This window comes from Mobula hypostoma, chromosome 1 (genome assembly GCF_963921235.1).
Source record: "Mobula hypostoma chromosome 1, sMobHyp1.1, whole genome shotgun sequence".
NCBI lineage: Eukaryota > Metazoa > Chordata > Chondrichthyes > Myliobatiformes > Myliobatidae > Mobula > Mobula hypostoma.
Window position 1 is genome coordinate 169,189,467 of NC_086097.1, and position 19,032 is coordinate 169,208,498.

The following is a 19,032-nucleotide window of genomic DNA, read 5'->3' on the forward strand; positions in this document are numbered from 1 at the left end:
AAAATCTGGGAACTTCATGTTCACTGTTACTCTTTAACTCTTCACTTAACACTTTTTTTTTTAATCCAGTTTTATTTAATTAACTGAGTTCAAATTCATCAAATGCTATGGTGGGATTTGAAGTCATCTTCCTCAGTCAATAATCTAGCACTCCATAAATCAGTCTAGTAACTTAATACATTATGATACCATACCCTGCAGTTTCCTGCTTGCCTTTAGTTTCACAATTATGGCCCCTCATTCTTAATTGCTCCATTAAAAGAAATAATTTCTTTGCATTTACCCCTGATGTTAAACACCTTAATATCATTAGACCTTACCCTTTCAAACTTTTCATAATTACCATCAGAAATTATTAAAAACAAATCAACCAGAATCAGAAAACACACACAAAAATGCTGGTGAACGCAGCAGGCCAGGCAGCATCTTTAGGAAGAGGTACAGTTGACGTTTCGGGCCAAGACCCTTCGTCAGGACTAAAATTTCCAGTATCTGCAGATTTCCTCGTGTTTGCAATCAGAATCAGGTTTATTATCACCGGCATGTGTCATGAAATTTGTTAACTTAGCAGCAGCAGTTCAATGTAATACATAATATAGAAGAAAAAAAAGTAAATCAATTACAGTATACGTATAATGAATAGATTAAAACCTGTGCAAAAACAGAAATAATATATATTAAAAAAGTGAGGTAGTGTTCACAGAATCAAAGTCCATTTAGGAATTGGGTGGCAGAGAGGAAGAAGCAGTTCCTGAATCATTGAGTGTGTGCCTTCAGGCTTCTGTATCTCCTACCTGATGGTAACAGTGAGAAAAGGTCATGCCCTGGGTGCTGGAGGTCCTTAATAATGGACACTGCCTTTCTGAGACACTGCTCCTTGAAGATGTCCTGGGTACTTTGTAGGCTAGTACCCAAGTTGGAGTCAACTAAATTTACAACCCTCTTTCGGTCCTTTGCAGTAGTCCCCTTCCCTCCTACCCAGACAGTGATGCAGCCTGTCAGAATGCTCTCTACAGTACATCTATCGATGTTTTTGAGTGTTTTTGTTGACATACCAAATCTCTTCAAATTCCTAATGAAGTATAGTCATTGTCTTGCCTTCTTTATAACTGCATCGGTATGTTGGGACCAGGTTAGATCCTCAGAAATCTTGACACCCAGGAACTTGAAACTGCTCACTCTCTCCACTTCTGATCCCTCTATGAGGATTGGTATGTGTTCCTTCATCTTACCCTTCCTGAAGTTCACAATCAGCTCTTTTGTCTTACTGACGTTGAGTGCCAGGTTGTTGCTATGACACCACTCCACTAGTTGGCATATCTCGCTCCTGGACGCCTTCTCATCTCCAACTGAGATTCTACCAACAATAGTTGTATTGTCAGCAAATTTATAGATGGTATTTGAGCTATGGCTAGCCATACAGTCATGTGTATACAGAGAGTAGAGCAGTGGGCGAAGCACACATCCCTGAGGTGCACCAGTGTTGATCATCAGTGAGGAGGAGATATTATCACCAATCCACACAGATTGTAGTCTTCCGGTTAGAAGGTTGAGGATCCAATTGCAGAGGGAGGTACAGAGGTCCAAGTTCTGTAACTTCTCAATCAGGATTGTGGGAATGATGGTGTTAAATGCTGAGCTCTGGTCGATGAACAGCATCCTGACGTAGGTGTTTGTATTGTCCAGGTGGTCTAAGGCTGTGTGAAGAGCCTTTGAACTTGCGTCTGCCGATCATTGAATGAGCAGAAAATTGATGTTATTACAATTAAGTCAACCTCCATTCAGAATATATATTACTTGCAACACCGATAATAACACACAACTGAAAACATCTTGCAACACTGTGGATTGATAATTGCTTCACAAAACATCAGAAAGCTAATGTTAATTTTCTAGGTGGCCAGATTTTTTTCGTGCAAGTGTTAAGTTTTGAGTTGGCTAATAATTTTTCACTCAGTTTCTAACTCATGTAATTAAGTGTCCTACATTTATTTAAACAGAAAATGTTTTCATCCAAAGGATGTAAGAAAATTTATATTAACATAAATTAGGAACAGAATCTAATCAACAAGTCAGCTTGAACGATCAGCTTTCACTAACAGTTAGCATATTAAATGCTCGTTAGATGTGTCCCAGAGATCTCACGATATAACTCCCTGATCTCTAACTACCCAGCTCTCAGTTACACTATTGATTCCCTGCCACGTCCATTCTCACAACCTCGTTTTGTTCAACATTTAGAAAGTGAAGGTATACTCTTTAGGTTGAATGAGACTTGGCTATTAGCCAAACAACATTTTCTCCCCCATGTCCAGTATTTAAAATCAGGTTTATTATCACTTACTTCACAGTTCAAAGTTCAAAGTAAGTTTATTATCTAAGTACATTTATGTTGCCATAAACAACCCTGGGATTCATTTTCTTGTTGGCATATTCAATAAATCTATAATAGATGAATAACCGTAACAGAATCAATGAAAGACAGCACTAACTTGAGTGTACAACTGGTGTCCAAAAGACAACAAACTGCAAATACAAAAAGAAAGAATTAATAATAATAATAATAAATAGATAAGCAATAAATATTGAGAACATGAGATGAAGAGTCCTTGAAAGCGAGGCCATTGGTTGTGAGAATATTTCAATTATGGGGATAAGTGAAGTTGAGTGAAATTATCTCCTCTGGTTTAAGAGCCTGATAGTTGAGGGATTAAAAACTGTTCCTGAACCTGGTGATGTAAGTCTGAGGCCACTGTACCTTCTTTCTGATGGCAGTAATAAGAAGAGAGCATGTCCTGGGTGGTGGAGGTTGTTAGGGATGGATGCTGCTTTCCTGCAACAGTGTTTCACGCAGATGTCGTGAAATTTATTGTTTTATGGCAATAGTACAGTGCAAACACATAAAATTCCTATAAATTACTAAATAAATAGATAATGCAAAACAAAAGAATAACAAAGTAGAGTTTCTGGCTTCACAGACTATTCAGAAATCTGATGGCAGAGGGGAAGAAGCTGTTCCTAAATAATTGTGTGTGGATCTTCAGGCTCCTGTAGCTTTGCCCTGATGCTAGTAATTAGAAAATGTCATGTACTGGATGCTGAGGGTCCTCAGTAATAGATGTTGCATTCTCAAGACACTGCGTCATGAAGATGTTCTCAATGGTGTGGAGAGTTGTGTCTGTGATGGAGCTGGCTGAGACTACAACTCCCCCAACCACCACCCCCCCCCCACAACCTTTTGTGATCCTTTACATTGTAGACTCCATGCCAGACTGTGATGAAAACAGTCAGAATGCTGTCCACCGTATATCTATAGGAATTTGCAAAAGTCTCTAGTGACATACTAAATCTCCTCAAACTTCTTCTGAAGTAGAGCTCCTGGCTGTCTTCTTTGTGATTGCATCAATGTGTTGGCCTAGGATAGAGCTTCCAAGATGTTTACATCCAGGACTTGAAGCTGCTCACCCTTTCCACCACTGACCCCTCAATAAGGACTGGTGTATGTTCTCCTAAGTTCCCCTTCTTGAACTCCACAATCAATTCCTTGATCTTGCTAGCGCTGAGCGAGGTTGTTGTTGTAACAGCAGTCAACCAACTGATGTATCTCACTCTTGTATGCCTCCTTGTCACTACCTAATTATTCTCATAGAAGGAAGAACTTAACATCCTATTTTAATGCACCTTTGTCCTCTTGAGTTGCTTTAAAGCAATACCTTGGAAATTCCTAGAAACCCAGGAGCATTCCAAAAAGATGGCAATTCCACATGATACAAAATAAAAAGGGTGCAGTTAGATTGCAAATTATTTACTGTCTAGTTTTTTTTTTACAGTTGTATTGTACACTTTTTTTTCTTGAACTGGTAGTGTCCAGTTTCCCACTACAAAATTTGCTCAGAAATATCGTGTGGTGATAACTACGTTTTGTGACCTGTCGTTAAAGCAGAAATCCTACAAAGAGGAAAAATTGTAAAATAGGCATGATTTTAATACAGTTTCAGAATAGGAACAGTGTAAGATGAAACAATAGATGATAGCTGTTAAAAAAAAAAGGTTCTCTAACAGTTGCTACTGGATATTGTATTAATGTAGATGTAAACAAAATATGTAGCTGAAGTATTTCATGAGTCATTAGGAGATTTTCATTTTCAGTGTGGCTGCAAAAATTAAATTTGCTTTAGTATTCTGGAAGATATATCGTAGAATACATTTGAGGCTATTTTCTAGTTGGCTTAAGTATTCTGGAAGATATATCGTAGAATATATTTGAGGCTATTTTCTAGAGTATAAAGTATGAAATCAAACAGGGAAATAGCTACTTTAGATCTTGACTTGTATACAGAGACTGAATTAATTAATAATTTCATAGAAAATCCTCTAAGGATTCTTATAATCTATTAGAATTTTGCATTGAAAGCTAATTATTTAAGTACAAAACCAGAGTAAACTATCATAATTTAAAATGAACAGTTTTGCAGCTAATAGGAATTAAAAATATCTGAGATAAATATAAATATTAGATTAAAAAGTATTTTCTTTTTTGATGATAGTGAAACAGTGCAAAGCACTTAAAGAAATGGTTCATTATTCTAAACTAAAATGCATTACATTGAAAAAGCTCCAGAAGAAATGTCATCCGTCCATGGCTAACACTTGAGAATTATGATTACATTTAATTTGAACAATAGGCTTGAAACTTTGATACGAAGTGTACTAGGGTTCAGGATAGGTGAAGGAACAAGAAAAAGACAGTTTAAAATTAAAAATAAAAGGAAAGTAGAAATATAACATGCAAGAATTATAAAAACATTGTAAGGGTTGACACAAGTATGAAGAAAATTTAATAAAAATATAAGCAAATGCTTTAGAGGCTACAACGAGAGGTTCATAAAGTCTGAGGAAACCAAGGATTAAGGGTGTTGAGCAGGAAAGCAGAGTTCGGGTTGAAGTTAATGCAACTATATTGAATTGTAGAGCAAGTTCCAGTGGTGGCACAGAGACAGATGTGAGAGGTTGCAGATGTTGCATTTTGGACAACAGGCAGGATGCTGGTGGATCTCAGCAGGTCAGGCAGCAATTATGGAGGGAAATGGATAGTTGACATCTTGGGTCAAGAGCCTGCAGCTGGACTAAGAGATAGAGGGGAGCCAGCCAATGCAAAGAGGTGAGGGAAAGAGAAGATCAAAAGCTAGCAAGCAACAGGTGGATCCAGGTGAGATGAGGTGATAGGCAGATGGAGAAGGAGGGATGGAAACAGTAACAACAGAGAGCTGAAGATGATGGAATCCAATAGGAGAGGAAGGTGGAGCATGAAAGGAAGGTAGGGAGGTTGGAAGAACAGGCAGGAACAGTTGGGATGGGGAAGTACTGGAAGGAATGTGAGGGTAATAGGTAAACGTTCAGTGGCGATTTGACCAATTGTGGATCCTATTTTAATTTTACATCCTCCAAAGAACAATTGCACAATGAAATTTATTTTCATGCACTGTGCATTGCAGCTGCAGGACTGGAAAAAAATTGCTTTCTTAATGGCATCATGAAAATGCAAAAATGAAGTAACACTGATTGGAATCCGTGAAACCTCTTCCAACTTATATATTTCCTGTAATGTTCAGGGACATAAAAAAAAACACTAAAAAAACTTATAATGTTCCACATGTGACTTAACAGTTGGGTAGTTTTGTTAATCTTTTCTTAATATTTCTCAAACCCCTTTTCAGTTAAACTTTCAATTTATTTTTCCATGCACAAGTTGTGCCTTCCCCATTTTCTTTTCTTGAGTAATCTCAAAAATACGTCTACTTTCACCAACATTTTTGCTTCAAATTAAGTTTGTGGATAGGCCTTAACCTTAGTTCAGTGGTAACATTCTCATCCAAATCCAAAGGAGACTTGCACACATAGACCAGCATTCTTTTCCAATATTTAAAGAATGTTGTATGATTCAGTGTACTGTAGGCGGCTGCCACAGAAGGACAAAGATCTCCTAGCCTTTTTCAAAGAATAAGAACATCTTCCCCAGCATCCTGACCACTAATAATACATCGATCAATTTCATATAAAAATGAAAAAAATACATTATGACGTAGTTGAGGTCGTTGGAACATGGCTTAAAAAAGGACAGAACTGGGCAGTTAATATTCCAGAATTAAAGGTGTCCAAAAAAATAAAGAGAAAGTAGAGGTGGAGTAGAAGCACTTATTAAGATTAACTGGGACCCTGTTTTGCACTAATCTATAGAACACTGATCTGTTACATACACCATGTCTTGGAGTCAGAGCATGTGCAGATATGAACCACAACATCCATCTTAAAAAAGCTATCAGCGAAAGCTGCATACTGTGGACCACTATGCCTGGGACCTGGAGTGAACTCTGCACCCACTGGCACTCCCACTCTCAAACTCAACACCATTGATGTAGACAGGAGCATGTGCTCTGTCCCCTACTGAGGTTAATGACCAGCTCTTTTGTTGACATTGTGGGAAAGTTTGTTATCATAAAACCCTGTCACTAACCTCTCCATCTCCTTCCTGTACTTCAATGCATCATTATTTGAGATGCAGCCCACTACTTTGTTGCCATCTGCAAACTTGTAAATGCAGTTAGACCAGAATGTGGCCACAGTTATGAGTCTACTACAGGGAGTGGTTGAGGATGCAACCTTATGGAGCACCGGTGTTAGTAATAATCGTGCTGGAGATGTTGCTGCCTATTCTTACTGACTGTGATGTGTTGGTCAGGGAGTTAAGAATTCACTTGCAGAGGAAGGGATTGACTCCCGGGTCTTGCAGTTTGGTGATATTTTTGCCTGGAGTTATTATATTGAGGGCAGAGCTGTAGTCAATAAATAATAATCTAACATAGGTGTCTATATCTCAGAAGCCACAAGTCAATAAAGATATACATGGATGATGAAAATTCACCATTGCCTTCACTGTACCAATTTTGTCTGTCAGAGGAGGAGTTTAAGATTAGACCTCAAACCCAGCACAAAGCTCTTGCTATACCAAGCAGCAGTGATCCCTGCTCTCTTGCTTCTGATACATGGACTGCTTACAGCAGGCTCCTCAGACTACTAGTGGGTGCTACCATAACACTGTCTCCATAAAATCCATCAAATCCAAGGCCGGAGGAGCAACTCAATGTCAGCATCCTCTCCCAACATAAAGCCCATAATTTCAGTCAGCTCTGACGGATGGGCCATGTTGCTTGTATGTCAGACCCATGAAACAATAATCTGTTCAGAACTCTTTAACAGTAAACACTACCAAGGTAAGTTCCCACAATAAGTTCTCCACAACTACTTTGTCAAGTGCATGCACCACTGCATTGTGAATTCACTCGACTGCTGGGCGAATTACCAGACCTCACAAAGCCCACATACTCCACTATAGTCACAAAACATGGGGTTAAACACCACATTCCCACAACTGGCCCACCTGTCCATGCCCGCATGTGTAGATTGCACCCAGAAAAGCTAGCAACCGTGAAGGCTGAGTTGTCCAACAAGGAAAGACTTGGAATCGTACACCAGTTGAATAACCCCTGGGCTTCACTCCTTCATATGGTCCCTAAGTTTGATGGTGGTTGCCATCCACTGATGATTACCGTTGTCCTAACGAGGCCACCGCCCCCCGATTGTTACCCGGTACCATACATTCAAGACTCTTAGCCCGAATGTTAATTTTTTTTTCCAAAATTGATCTAGTTAGGGGCTACCATCAGGTGCCTGTGTGCTTGGAGGACATTCACAAAACAGCTGTGATAACCCCATTTGGCTTTTCTGAGTTTCAGCGCATGCTGTTCGGACTGAAAATCATAGCACAGACTTTCCAAAGGCTGGTGGACTCTGTATTAAAAGACTTAGATTTTCTTTTTGTCTACCTGGATGACATCTCTGCACATTTTTCAAGCATTTAAGCCAACACGGGTTGATTATTAACCCTGCTAAATACCAGTTTGTGTTGTCAACCATTGACTTTCTCGACCATTGCATCTCCACAGGAGGTGCAAAACTCCTCCTCGTCAAAGTTAGCCGCTATTATGAATTTCCCACTACCCTGCACTACTAAACAGGAGGTTTTAGGCATGGTGAATTTCATCACCGCTTCATTCTGCTAGCTGCCGAACTTATGCTCCCCTGTATAGTGCATTTAATACCCCTAATCAAGTGCTTGACTGGTTAGCGGACATGACCAGGGCACTTGATGATACCAAATGAGCTCTTTCTCATGCAACTCTACTGGCGCACCTGCTCCCCAATGCACCCATAGCCATTACTACTGACGCCCCAGACCATGCTGTGGGTGCCAGGCATGAACAGCTGTCCGGAGGCGTTTGGCAGCTGCTTGCCTTCTTCAGTTGGCAGCTCCGTTCTCCCGAAAGAAAGTAGAGCATGTTTGACCTTGAGCTTCTCACTCTCTATCTGGCTGTCTGCCACTTCACAGCATTCATTGACCGCAATCCCCTCATGCATGGGGCTAGCCAAAGTATCACGGCAGCATGCATGGCAGCGACGCCACTTGGCCAACATATCCAAGTTCACAACTGATGTACAACATATCAAGGGGAAAAATAATGCCACGGCCAATCCCTCTCACAGGCAGCTATTGAGGCCATACTCATAGTGGTGGACAATGCTGGCACGGTAGCTGACGAACTTATTGACCCAGAGGTCCAAGCTTACCAAACAGCAGTCATGGGCCTGCGGTTGGCTAACATTAAGTTCAGGGAAGCTGGGGTTTCTTTCCTGTGCAATATCTCAAGCAGTTGTCCTCGCCCCATCAAGTCCACAAAATGGAGGTGGACAGTTTTTGACACCATACATGGCCTTTCACATCCGGGCCAGAAGGTCTCACAGAAACAGGTTGTACTAAAGTTTGTTTGGCATGGCCTCAAAAAGGACGTGCATGATTGGATTGCAGCTTGTGTGCAAAAATTAACCTTCATGTTCAAGCACCATGGGCACCTTTTGAGGTCCCTGAGTGATAGTTTGACCATGTCAATGTGGACCTTGTTGGTCCTCTTCTCCTCTCCCATAGTTTCACACTACTTCTAACCATAGTGGACTGTACCACCAGGTGGCCAGAGGTTGTCTCTCTAGTATTGATGACAGCCTCAGATGAGGCTTAGGCGTTCATCAGCACCTGTGTTGCTCAGTTTGGCAGCCCATCTGATGTTTCCTCTGACCGCAGTCCTCAGTTCACTTCAGACCTCTGGGCTGTGACGGCCCAGCTCAGAACCATAGTGTCAGGATAAAACACACCACAGCATATCACGCGCAGTCAAATGGTCTACGCGAGCAGTTTCACTGCTTCCTTGACCAATGAGTGCTAGCATGATTGCTCCGTGGATCCTTCTGGGTCTTAGAACTGCTCCAAAAGAAGATCTCCATTCGTCCTCCACCAAGTTGGAATATGGGCAGCTGTTACGAGTGCCAGGTAGGTGACTTAATTCCTGTTGTCACGACCACCTGGACAGCCTCTCAACAGCGTTCCACCATCTTCGGTAAATTCAATTTCTTTTCACCTATTCCTACCACCCATCATGGTGTACAGCATTCTTGGGTCCTTGTTTGTTTTTATCCACCATGACGCACACCAACATCTCCATAGGCCCCCTTACAATGGCCCGTTCTACGTTTCGCATCAGGGAGAAAATACTTTTATGATTGATAAGAGGGGTAAACCTGAAAATATTTTAGTAGATCTCTTTAAACTAGCCTACCAAGATTTGGAGAATTCCACTGCCATGGCCCTGGCGTCACAACGTGACCATGAGCATGTCAATGCACCTCTGGACGAGCCAAAGGCACCTGTGTTTCCATCACCCATAGACAAGGACCCGAATCAGGCAGCTCGTCTGAGCTCAGTACAGACTCACAATGCCGGTTTTAGTGAATTTTAGGATGCCTGTATACGGTAACGTAATTGGGAGAAATGTACATCATTCACAACCACACACATTGAGTTGACGTTTTGCTTTAAGAGTCTGGTCTGACATGATTACATTTTTACGTAAGGATTTTTTAGCATACTTTTGTGTTTAGATTTTGGAGTTCAATAAAATGTGTAATGGGTTTCGTTAAACATAAAGCACCTCACTTCATTTTATTTGCATTAACCCACATGCACATTGGAAATAGATTACACTAGACAACGGGGTGACTTGTTGGGGCACCCTTTGAGAGAAGGGTAGTGCAGTCTGATGTGACCAGAATGTACATTAAATTTTTCTGAATGCTATTGGTATCACTTTGCTTTGGAAACTGAAGTAGAAAACCTCAGTTTATTAAAAAAGAATGACGCGTAGCAAAGCAAATATAGCTCCTCCTCGTTTAACGAAGGACACTTTTGATGGCATCATTTCTGGTTTATCTGCCACCCTTGTGCCTCTCGTTGTCATTCTGGAGATGTGCAGTCCTTTCATCCCCCATCTCTTCAGCTGTTTGTTATTTGTCTCTGATCCTGCAGATGTGCATGCCTCTCCTCCTCTGTCTCTTCTTCTCTCATCTTTTTTTGTCCTAACTCTTTGATCCTGGAGTCGTGTGGCCCTGGCCTCATCCAATTCTTGTTCTCTCCCTCTCCTTGCTGCTTCCCGACGTTTGGCGTCATCTCTTGACCATAATGTCCCCCTACCCTTTCCATGTGGCATAATTAGGCTGACCATTTTTTTTTTACCCTAATGCTGGATAGAAGATACGAAGCAGTAACACCAAAGGATGCTGATTATTCTTGATGATGTGGTTGGCTCTCTCCTAAATGGACGTGATATAGTCACCGCTGTCCTTTGACTGCAGCAAAGGGTTTGATGGGTGTCTCGAAGTACGTCATTACAATAAGATTTAATTATCTCTTATTGATGGGTGACAGTTGGATCTGTCCCAATCCTGCACATGCTGATGGTGATTAGCAGAATGTGACCCCTGGAAATAGAGCTGCCCTGCCCTTTTGCTCCGGTAGGTGTCGCTGCTGAGGCTGGCCATGCGCATGCATCGGCTGTCGCGTCCCGATTTCCATGACGGCGGATGGGCTCTCAGGTGAAAACGAGCCTGTTGATTTTGGCGAATGAGCAATTTTATATGAATACATAACCCTGAACTTTGCCTGCATTCTGTAAGTTAGCACATTTTAATTCGATTTGGCCAAAAAAGGTGCCGCTGTAATGCACCATTTGCAGTAGTTGGAGGTCACAAACAGACAAATAGACAGAGCATGAGAGTTTTAGTAGTATATAGATGTGAGAACTATTTGCAGGTTGCCCTTTTAGCATTTCATAACTTTGATTGTACGATTAAACCTGTAAATTAGCTTGTTCTATTTTGTCTTGTATTTTAAAGATGATGATTCAGAGTGTAGTTCCAATTCCTTTGTCAGCCCTACTTATCCAAATACATGTCTAGACAGTGAATGCTGCCAAAACTTTACCGTGGCAGCATTTTAACTGAGATCAATACTGCTTGTAAGTTTTCCCAAGACCATGATTGCTCTTGGCAAATTTTTCTTCAGAAGTGGTTTGCCATTGTCTTCTTCTGGACAGTGTCCTCATAAGACAGGTGACCCCAGCCAGTATCAATACACTTCAGAGATTGTCTGCCTAGCATCAGTGATCACATTATCAGTACTCGTGATATGCACGAGTTGCTCCTATAGCTTCAGGTGACCCTGATCAGGACGATAAGCAGGTACTACACCTTGCCCAAGAGTGACCTACAGGCTAGTGGAGGGAAAGAGCACCTTACACCTCCTTTGGTAAAGGGATATCTCCACCCTCCCACCCTCTTTTTCTTTGTAAAAGTACGAAATGCCTCAGATTTCTTCTTGATCCTGCTCACCAGGGACATTTCATGACCCCTTTTGGCCTTTGTATTCAACTGCTGCAGCATTTTCCTATCATCTTTATCACAAGGGTCCAGTCTGATTCTGGCTTCCTAAACATTACGTATCCTTCCTTTTACTTCCTGACTAAATTTACAACTTCCCAGATCATCCAAGGTTTCCTTAACATCCTTGTCCTTACTTACAGGAACATGCTGATCCTGAACTCTGATCAGCTGGTCTTCAAACATCTTCTACATGTCAGATATAGACTTGCCCGACATCAGCTGTTCACAATGAATGCCCCTCGGCTCTTGTCTTTTAATGGTGTAACTTGCCCTCCCCCAAGATCCAATTTTATTCTTACCTTAAACCATAATGAGTTGCTGGTCACTATTCCCAAAATCTGTTCCGTCACCTGGCCTTATTAGCAGGCATACATTTAAGGGGGGGGGAGCTTAAAGGAGGTGTGCAGGGCAAGTTTACACACACACAGTGGGTGCTTGGAATGGCTGCCAAGGGGAGTGGTAGAAGCAGACATAATAGTGGCATTTAGGAATCTATTGGATAGATGCATGAAATTTGGAGGAATACAAATCATGTGCAGACAGAAGAGATTTAATTTAATTTAGCATCTTGTTCCACACAAATATTAAGGGCCGGAGCCCATTTCTGTGGACTCAATGGGTTGGGCAACATCTGCGGACAAACTAAATTAAATATTCACATTGAGACCTTTCATCTGTGCCAGAAACATTTTCTGTTCATTTTCCTCCACAAACATTGCCTGACCTGTTGATTTCCCCAGCAATTTGCTCCAGATTCCAGCATCTCGTTTCCTGATTACCGACATTACTGTAATCCAGGAAGCTGCCCTAAACTAACACCCTCCCTTCAATGGATTACCTCTCAGTGTGGAAAGGTTGCCTGTGAGGACTGATGTCAGACAGGATCATACAAGTATGATTTACTGTGGTAAAAATATCACTGCAGATAATCTTTAATGCGTTATTTCTACTTGGTTACTAAACCATTAAATTCTCACAGCAATTTTCTTCCATTTCTCCCCATTTACTATCATGCTAACAACGTGGTCTCCTCTTAAAAAGTGGAGAAAACCAAGGCTGTTTGGGCAACTGCCTTACAGAACAACACATTTCACCCACAAGGGTTGTCCCAAGACCCTGATCTGCCAGTAGTCTTTGTTTCTCCCAACCACTTCGATTCCAAACTATGCCTCAGTATCTCAATGAAGGTCACTAAACGCAAAGAACACCTTCTCTAACTTACATATTAATAGCTTAAGATTCATAAAATTCATCAGTTCCTGATAAGTAACCAATTCAGTTTTGTATTTAACATTTTCAACATTCAGGTTATTTTTATCACCATCTTTTTCTGGAAATTTTGGATTTTATTCATTACCCACTTACACATTTCTCAGATGTATCTTACAGCCATTAATACCGACATTTCCCACTCACTCTCTGTTTGCTCTACTTGTTCACAAACCTGAGGAAGGGCCTTAACCTGACAACTTATTTCCCTCCATAAACGCTCCCTGACCTGCTGAGTTCCTCCAGTATTTTGTGTGTTGCTGTTTGCAAATCTATCCTTTTCCCATCTCATCTCTTCCCAGACCTTTTATTAATAACTTTAAGCTTGATTAAATGAAACTTTCCTCAATTCAGATGAAAGACGAGATCCAGAACATTAGCTGTCCCTACAAAAGCAGCCCAACTTCAAAAGTTCTGTTTTATTTCATATTTCCAGCATTTACCACATTTTTCTTTTTGACCAAGATTTATGGCATGGATTCTATATAGCATTAGGACTTTGCCATCAGTTGTTTGACCCAATAGCCTATTGTCCACCCAGGAAGTACAGTACAGGGAAAATGTCTCTGCTATATCCAACACCTTTTGATTAGATCAATTGCACCACAAAATTACACCAACCACTAAATTATTCACTGCTGAACATAAAATCTTAAAAACAGAAATATACAAAATTAACTTTATTTCAAATATACATAAAATGCTCACAAAGTTAAATAATGTTGCAGGGAAGGGTAGAAATATGCAATTCTTTTCCACAGTAAGCTAGTTTTCTTATTGAATATGTATCATAATACTTATTCTTCCTTTCAGATTAAGTGTCAAATCAAACCAGCAGTGTTTATGTGGCTTGAGTTACAAAATGCATGTATTTAAAATTGTTACACAAAGCTGGTAATTTTCAATTTTCCACCAGGGTTCGATTCATCTGCAAAACAGTTCAAGTTTTCTTGCCTTTTTTAATAGCTTCACCAGTAAGTTTAATAGTGAGCCTCCCACATATGTCAGTCTGTATGATGAGGAGTTCCTCAAATATTCCCTCTGACTCTGGTTTGAACTGGACGGGTAAATTGATGTAGTGTTGAGACCTAGAACAAAGACATCAATTAAGATACTTGAACCAGATTGATTCAACTTTTCACCAGTGATAAAATCAGAATACATGTCACTCAATATCTTACAGGGAGTGGGGAGACTTTTCTTATGGAATCCAGAATAAAATGCACCTTAATATTGGAGCTAGACCATAGGAAACTGAAATCACAGAAAAATATTGGAAATCGGAAACAGTTATCCATGACCAGCTCAACACCCTCATGTAAAAAAAGGCAATTGAAGCTGGAGGAAATCAACTGAAATTGTTAAAATAGATGGAAAATCATTTTAAGGCATTTAAGATTATCCGTCTTATTCATATCAGATGGAACAAAGATACAGCTCCCAAACAAACTGAATGCCCTCTACGTTCCTCTCCTCTCATACACTTGAAGTTTGAAATATGTATTCCTCAATGATTCCATTCAAGAATTTGCCTCCTTATTACCTTCATAGTTATCACTCACCGTAGTGTGTAATAGGAATACTTGACATAAAATGGCTCTTTTGGGGTTATAAACTTCAGCTGCAAATCAACAACAAAAGTATTAGTACAGTTGCTTGCAAGTGGGAAAAAATACTGCTTTTAAAGCTACTCGGTTGAAAAGTACCTTTAATCACCACCAACTGACTCAAACATTGTAGAAGTTTAACTAGTCTGGCTTATAGCATGAAACAAACTTTAAAGTTACCAGGAGCATTTCAAGTTAATAGCATGAAGTAATATCATTTCATAATTACTTTTCTGAAATCACTGAGGGAAAACAAAGACTCATCAAGAGTAGAAGTGATGAGACTCTGTGAACTTCATTCTGAGTTTTACAGAATGTTGTTAATCCTAGTGGATTTCTCTGTACATCACAAAATAACAAGGTTTTAAAAAAATCACTGTAAAAAAATCATTGTTTACTTAATGCAGTATTTTTAAAGGCTAATAAGCAGCAAATAAATGTAGTGTTTCCAGCAGAGGTGAAATTCTCTCTCTCAAGCTGAAGTACAACTCCATTTAAATCTTACAAGCAGTCAAGGGTTTAAAAGGAGTGGGTAAAGGACTGAAGGAGCAAAGGCCTCAGAAAGTCCAGCTATTTATGCTCTCAGTTCAGTGTCACTCTGTTCTGCTCTAACAACAGCTCCCCAGCACCTTCTCTGGTATGTGCAAGAGGGCTGTAGGAGCCATGTTCTATTTTTTGTCTGTATTATATTTTATGGTGCATTTATTATGGTAATCTGTCACATGGGCTGGAGTGTGGTAGAAACAAATTTACAGTTACTTATTCACGCTTAGTTTCAGTTGGTTGTTTAGTTTAGTCTAGTGGAGAGGGGATGAACAATGGGGAATAATGTACTACTTTTCTTGACCACTAATTTAGTTCAACCACTAACTAGATCACTAATTGGAACATTATTAGATCGTTTATTACACCATTATACCACTTGGTATCACTAATATCATTATTAGACCATTATATTGCTAATTCATTTCATTAGGCTTTCCATTGCAACAAGATAATTCGTCTTTGCAGTTTCATAAGAATGGTTCGATTTAGAAGAGCGTCATACAGTGTCAAGTACCCAGGGTTAATCTCTCAGCAGTTTTGGTTTGGTTTAAGTAACTGCTATATTTTGTCATAAAAAAAGTTATTCCAAACAAACAGTCTATGGCAAAGGATTGCCTCGGATTTCTTGGCAAAACTGGAGCAGTTTGCAGCAAGTAAACAACCCTTTGTTGATTCATGCAGGGTATTTGTGGTTTGAAGAGTTTTGAATGGTCAGTGCTGCCTGTCCATTGAGAACCTTTGCTCAATCGTGTGCTGTTTGTCTAAGGATTTATCACTTAGTTTTATTGAAGTACTGAAATATTTCAATTGCCAATGTCTGAATTGAAGGCTGTTTGTTTGGTCTGGTTTAAGCACCATGGACATGTGGACAGTTTGTTTGTTGCCTGCATGAATCGAATATCACTGGTGCTGCCGTGAAGAAAGAGTTAATTGCGAGTCATGCAATTACAGAAAGTAACATGAGTGTATCATAGCATGGAACTAGCACCAATGTCCCTGGAGTCAGGGCTTGCCAAAGAGCAATTGAAGCTAAAGCTAATCTAACTTAAATCGTCAGGATTGAACTTCTGTTGCAGGAAGAAGATCTGGACCTACTACCCTTTCTGCATGCATTAAAACACAGGCTGATTTAGCTCCATTAAGGGCACATTGACAATTATTTAAGGACAAACATGCGCTGGAGGAGCAAGAGGAATGCCATGGAGCTCCGGAGAAGGAAAGAACAGCTTGAGTTGCAGGAAGAAAGGAAGTAGCAGTCACTCAGGTGACTAATGATAATGTGCAAAAGGCAGCAAATGCAGCGAGTGCTGAAGTGCTCCAGCAGGACAGTCCTATGGTGAGAGCTCCTGTATTGAAAGGGCATAGAAGAAAACAAAAACACTCAATGTCACTTGTTGATTCATTTGTTCAAGTGTTTGGGATGCATGAACAAGACCCCCAAGAGGTAGTTCAGGGTGTTTACTCTTCACCGACACTAATGAGGCACTGTGAAGCTGTCATTTCCCACAGCTCAAAGTGCCCATGGGAACATTCACTTACAGCATGGAAACACTCTTGTTTTAGATGATAGAGGTCAAAATAGTATTATTGATATTATAAGGAAGCAAAATGAGATAACAACCTTATGGGTAATAAAACAACACATTTAATCTTTGCATAAAAGATTGATTCAAAACTTCAATGGGGATCCATTGCAGTATCATGCATTCATAGTCGTAATCATACTTTATTGATCCCGGGGGAAATTGGTTAAAATTGGCCATGAGGACTTTTGAAGAGTATTGAAGGCAAGACTGACAGCTATAGTGACTGCCTGTATTTTCTTGAACAGTACACCAGGGGGTCACCCTAGAGACCTTGTCAGAAGTTGCTGGTATTTTGATCACAAGATATATAAGAGACCACAAGATATAGGAGCAGAATGAGGCCATTTGGTCCATCAAGTCTGCTCTGCCCATTTCATCATGGCTGATCCAATTTTCCTCTCAGCCTCAATCTCCCGCCTTCTCCCCACATCCCTTTATGCCCTGATCAATCAAGAATCTATCAGCCACTATCTTGAATATACATAAAGACTTGCCTCCACAGCTGCCTGTGGCAAAGAGTTCCACATATCCATCACTTTCTCGCTAAAGAAGTTCCTCCTCATCTCCATTCTAAAAGGATGCCCCTCTATTCTGAGGCTGTGCCCTCTGGTCTTAAACCATAGGAAACATCCTCTCCACATCCAGTCTATCAAGGCCTTTCACCAATTGATAGGTTTCATTGAAGATACCCCTCATTCTTCTGTATTCGAGCTAATACAGGCCCAGAGCCATCAAACACTCTTCATATGACAAGCTATTCAATCCTGGAATAATTTTCGTGAACCTCATTTGAACTCTCTCCAATTTCAGCGCATCCCTTCTAAGACAAGGGACTCAAAACTGCTCACAATACTCCAAGCAAGGCCCCGCCAGTGCTTTATAAAGTCTCAACATTACATCCTTGCTTTTATTTTCCAGTCCTCTTGAAATGAATGATAACATCACATTTGCCTTCTTCATCACAGACTCAACCTGCAAATGAACTTTTAGGGAAACCTGCACAAGGTATCCCAAGTCCCTTTGCACCTCAATTTTTTTGTATTTTCTCTCCATTTAGAGAATAGTCAACCATTTTATTTCTTCTAACAAAGTGCATGACCATATACTTCTCAATACTGTATTCCATCTGCCATTTTTTGCCCATTCTCTTAATCCAAGTCCTTCTGTAGCCTCTCTGCTTTCTCAAAACTACCTGCCCCTCCATCTTCATATTGTCTGCAAACTTTGCAACAAAACCACCAGTTCCAACATCCAAATCACTGACATACAACGTAAAAGCGATCAGTCCCAACACAGACCCCTGTGGAAAACCACTAGTTATCAGCAGCCAGCCAGAAAAGGCTCCCTTTATTCCCACTCTTTGCCTTCAGCCAATCAGCCAGTGCTTTATCCATTCACAAACAAGAGAAAACCTGCAGATGCTGGAAATCCAAGCAACACACACGTAATGCTGGAGGGACTCACCAGGTTAGGCAGCATCTATGGAAACCGAGTACAGTCAACATTTTGGGCCAGGACCCTTCATCAGGTGAAGGGTGGTATATTTCTTTGAAGCAACTTCATCACCGAGTTGTGCCAATTTCACTCTTAGGAAATATACAGAAGATAATGAAAAACAGTTCAGCTGTGAGACAGTGGATAAGGTTTTGCATTGCTTCTATGTTGATGACTGCCTTGTGAGGAAGAAGTGGTGTCTCTCCATCATGACCTTGTATCTATTTGTGCTGAAGGCAGTTTTCGACTCACAAAGTGGATGAGCAACAGACAACATGCAAGCTATGATATCAAAAGAGCAAACAGTGAACGACATGAAGGCATGGGATAAGAATCAAGATATTCCTTTGGTGGAGAAAATACGGGGTGTGCGATGGTGCATTCAGTCTGATACTTCCAAGTTTAAGATCACAATAGACCACTCACCAGAAGGGGGATCCACTCCACAGTTAGTTCCATTTATGATCATTTTGGAATCTTGAGCCTAGTGGTGCCATCTGCTAAGATGATTCTACAAGATCTAGCTGAGAATTGGCTTGGTTGGGATGACACTATTACCAACATCAGTCGCTCATGAGTGGACAAGCTGGCTGAAGAATTCTTCCAGATGGAAACTTCAAGGTTATTAGATGTTTGAAATCCTTGGA

At 40.5% G+C, this 19,032-nt stretch overlaps 1 protein-coding gene across 1 annotated transcript in view; it reads right to left on the bottom strand.

Annotated features, from left to right (window-relative positions):
• Positions 1–13,885: 13,885 nt before the first annotated feature.
• The window catches only part of LOC134342575 (centrosomal protein of 192 kDa-like), a 62,836-nt gene continuing 57,689 nt past the window's right edge, over positions 13,886–19,032 (bottom strand). Inside the window, exons 12-13 of the mRNA XM_063040890.1 lie at positions 14,715–14,773; positions 13,886–14,240 (exon numbers count right to left, since the gene is read on the bottom strand). Coding sequence (XP_062896960.1) covers positions 14,093–14,240; positions 14,715–14,773 — 207 coding nt within the window. The 3' untranslated portion in view covers positions 13,886–14,092. The remainder of the gene's footprint in view (positions 14,241–14,714; positions 14,774–19,032) is intronic.